Source organism: Salvelinus sp. IW2-2015, unplaced genomic scaffold, assembly GCF_002910315.2.
Source record: "Salvelinus sp. IW2-2015 unplaced genomic scaffold, ASM291031v2 Un_scaffold4496, whole genome shotgun sequence".
Classification (NCBI taxonomy): Eukaryota; Metazoa; Chordata; class Actinopteri; order Salmoniformes; family Salmonidae; genus Salvelinus; species Salvelinus sp. IW2-2015.
In genome coordinates this window covers 8,508-12,571 of record NW_019945766.1, presented here as the reverse complement: position 1 = coordinate 12,571, position 4,064 = coordinate 8,508, and the positions used below count along the sequence as shown (strand labels likewise).

The 4,064-nt window shown below is 40.3% G+C and overlaps 1 protein-coding gene across 1 annotated transcript; it reads right to left on the bottom strand.

Moving 5' to 3' along the window:
* Nucleotides 1-1,740: 1,740 nt before the first annotated feature.
* LOC112077374 (zinc finger protein 135-like) lies at nucleotides 1,741-3,362 on the bottom strand. Its single transcript, XM_024143894.2, has one exon. The coding sequence runs from the start codon at nucleotides 3,273-3,275 to the stop codon at nucleotides 2,487-2,489; it is 789 nt and encodes a 262-aa protein (XP_023999662.2). The 5' UTR covers nucleotides 3,276-3,362; the 3' UTR covers nucleotides 1,741-2,486.
* Nucleotides 3,363-4,064: the final 702 nt, after the last annotated feature.

Below are 4,064 nucleotides of genomic sequence, written 5' to 3'. Positions count from 1 at the left end.
CTACAAATGTTCGAGACTAGTGAGTAATAAGGGTTATGACAGCCCATGGGTCAAATAATAATAATCACAGTAATACTTATGTAAATAGGTTAGTTTGTCCGTTTCTTTATGTTATTAAATATAAAATTAGAACCAATTTCTAAAAGACCTTGTTTTTGTTTTTGTTCATTATGGGATATTTGTGTTGTTAGTGATTCGAGCATTTAGGACGGGGGGAACTCGAGAGGGAGTGGGAACAAAAAAAAGATTTGAATACATTTTTAAGTTATAAGAAATATGAATACATTGCTTTGCGCTTTCATAGTGTAACGTAACAAAATGTGGAAAAAGTACAAGGGTCCTCCGGCTGGCAATGACTTTCCCTTTCGGAATGGTAAGCAAAAGTTGGGTATTCTTTACGTCCCCATGTTACCGCTATACCAATGTACTCTCGAAAGGGGCTCTCTTAGATGGGGTTTCATTCACATGGTCATGGTGATATTGCACATAATCAGCGAAGCGGTCATGCGATTACCAATAAATTTGTGGTAAGTACATATCGTCCGCCGTTAAGTTTGAAATCAAACTTTAGTCTGGGGATCAAACATGGTTTATTGAGTTTATTTCTTCAATAAGAGCGTAACGGTCCAACTGGAAGAAAGACCACCATCTAGCATTCAATTATCCACACAGTTGTGATAACGAGCAACAACCTGGGGAATCATTACAGGGGAGAGAAGGGAGGATGCATGAGCCAAATTGTAAACAGTTTATATAGTTTACACAAATATTAGTCTCTTAGCTCTTATTGCAGGACTTGACTGTGGTACATCACCTCCCCAGTCAACCTATTGTGTGTATTGACATTCATTTACGCATCATATGGAACAGCCTTACCTATAGAGTAGCACCACCACCCATCAGCCCATCTCTTCTTGACATCAAAGCTGCAGTGTATTGTATCTGGAGGAGTTTATGATTAATAATCCTATTTATTTAAAGCCCCACTAAGATGTCACCATACTATTCCTTTAAAGCCCCTCTGTCAGATATAAATCATCAGAGTGGGAAACCAACTGAAACGGAAACAATGGAGCAAATGGATCACTATCAGAGGGTTGTATTATGACATCATACAGAACTACTCAGACATTCCAAATCAGGCTTCATCCATATCATGAAGGTGGATATTGATCCAACCATTTCAAACCGGGTTGATGGAAACAGGATATGCCTGTACACTTTTATAAATGCCGACAGACGATTTGTTACTTCGTTTGACAATTTGTTTGTATATTTGTTACAGTAAAAATGTCTAAGCGAGAAATGGCTGTGGAAACTCCTTAATACTCAAATATTTATATACCAACCATCACATCTTATTTAACTTGGAGTCACGTGATGATATGTTGTGTGGTCCTCCCTCTACGACTTGGGAACGCATGCAGTTTATTAGGCTACAGACAAAATAAGTTATGAACTTCACAGGGTGGTGAAACTGCATGTGATGAGCTTGATGCTCCTTTCCAATACATTTTGATGGTCTTATTCTGGTGACATGATGATTGATGCTTGGCTGCCATTTGACAAATAAAATAATCATCTCATCATTCGGGTAACAACGTTTATTCAACCAGTGGGAGGCTTGTAAATGCCACCAGGAAAGTCAAAAGAAGAACTCTTCATTGAGACAATAATAAACAGCAATCCGTGGGCGAGTTGATGTGGATATTATAAAATAAGGATCTACTGGAGTCCAAGTCAAACCAAGAGTCTTTATTTCTGAGCTCAGAGAGAATAACAGAGTTACACAGCGCAGTGTAGACAGTCTGAATTCCTGAAGCATTGGGTGATGAGCACATATCTTTATAGTTTCCTGTTCCTGGGAGGGGCTTTATTCATACAAGGACGCAGGTGCAGCTGGTTTGCAACGCAGGATGATACTCCCAGGAACAGGAGATTATAATAGGTCAGTTTCACAAGGTTAGTCACATACTCAGATATGTGGACACACACAATTAACATTTTGCATTACAGACTCTGTGAACATTTTCATTTCATTAAATCATCAGTGGACCAACAATGCAAATGTAAACAATGGAGCAAATGCATCACATCCAAATATCACTGTACTATCTGTAGTGCTGGAGGAATGACACACCCAGATAAACACACAGTCAGAGTTTAAAAAAGGACCATTTAAAAACATGGAATCTGATCTACTCTATATTCAAACTGACATACTCCATATTCACTTCATGTTTTCTAATAAAAACATACAAATATATGTTTGAGTATACTTTGTACAATTCAATTTCATATGGTAAAGACAGGTAAACACATTCTCAGTCAACAATATAAGACAACGGGAGCACTGTGTATGTTCTCTGATGAATTTTAAGTCAATGGGAGAAGTAATTATTCTCTCCTGTGTGGATTCTCACGTGACTTTTTAGTGACTGTGATGAGAAATATGTTTTCCCACAGTCTGAGCATTTGTAAGACTTCTACCCTGTGTGTATTCTCTCATGTTTTTTCAGGTTCCATAAATGGTTAAAACTCTTCCCACACTGGGAGCAGTGGTAAGGCTTCTCCCCTGTGTGTATACGCTCATGTTGTTTCAGGGTACCTAACAGGTTAAAACACTTGCCACACTGAGAGCAGTGGTAAGGCTTCTCCCCTGTGTGTATTCTCTCATGTTGTTTCAGGGACCTTATTAGGTTAAAACACTTGCCACACAGAGAGCAGTGGTAAGGTCTCTCCCCTGTGTGTATTCTCTCATGATTTTTTAATTCCTCTAAATGGTTAAAAGTCTTTCCACACTGGGAGCAGTGGTAAGGCTTTTGCCCTGTGTGTATACGCTCATGACATTTGAGGGCGTGTAACCGATTAAAACTCTTCCCACACTTGGAGCAGTGGTAAGGCTTCTCCCCTGTGTGTATTATCTCATGTTGCTTCAGGTTCCCTAACAGGTTAAAACACTTGCCACACTGAGAGCAGTGGTAAGGCTTCTCCCCTGTATGAATTCTCTCATGTATTTTCAGGTTACCTGCCTGGCTAAAACTCTTTCCACACTGGGAGCAGTGGTAAGGCTTCTCCCGTGTGTGTATTCTCTCATGTTGTTTCAGGTTCCCTAACAGGTTAAAACACTTGCCACACTGAGAGCAGTGGTAAGGCTTCTCCCCTGTGTGCATTCTCTCGTGTTGTTTCAGTGCCCCTAACAGGTTAAAACACTTGCCACACTGAGAGCAGTGGTAAGGCATCTGCCCTGTGTGTATTCTCTCGTGGGCTTTCATTTGTCCTTTCTGGTTAAAACTCTTTCCACAATGCGAGCACTGGTAAGGCTTCTCCCCTGTGTGTATTCTCTCATGTTGTTTCAGCTCCCATAAGACGTTAAAACTCCTGCCGCAATGGGAGCAGTGATAAGACTTCTCCCCTGTGTGTATTCTCTCGTGTTGGTTCAGGTTACCTTTATGGCTAAAACTCCTTCCACACTGGGAGCAGTGGTAAGGCTTCTCCCCTGTGTGTATTCTCTCATGTTGTTTCAGCTCACATAAGTGGTTACAACCCTTTCCACAGTGGGAACACTGGTGTCGTCTTGCTGGTTTGGACGTCCCTGGCTCTGGTTCCTCTGACTCTGGTCTTTGTCCTGCCAAAGACAGTGTGTTTTTTTAAATAGAGACCTGAATGAAACCTCCACATGATAAAACGGCCTTGCTACGAGGGTAATCAGATCCCTCAATAACCCTAGGCCAGTTTTAACAATCTTGGTGTGATTTTAAAACAAATGTTGTAGAGTTTCTTGGTAATTACTGATAATGTTTACATTACATATTTATTCATTCTGTTTGCTGCTTCAATGTCTTTAGATATTTTTGTCAAATGTTACTATGGAATGCTGAAGTATAATTACAAGTATTTCATAAGTGTCAAAGGCTTTTATTGACAATGACGTGAAGTTGATGCAAAGAGTCAATATTTGCAGTGTTGACCCTTCTTTTTCAAGACCTCTGCAATCCGCCCTGGCATGCTGTCAATTAACTTCTGGGCCACATCCTGACTGATGGCAGCCCATTCTTGCATAA

What these genes read in the sequence shown, in the direction of transcription:
- LOC112077374 (XM_024143894.2), bottom strand. Translation starts at nt 3,275, where the DNA reads ATGAAAGCCCACGAGAGAATACACACAGGGCAGATGCCTTACCACTGC.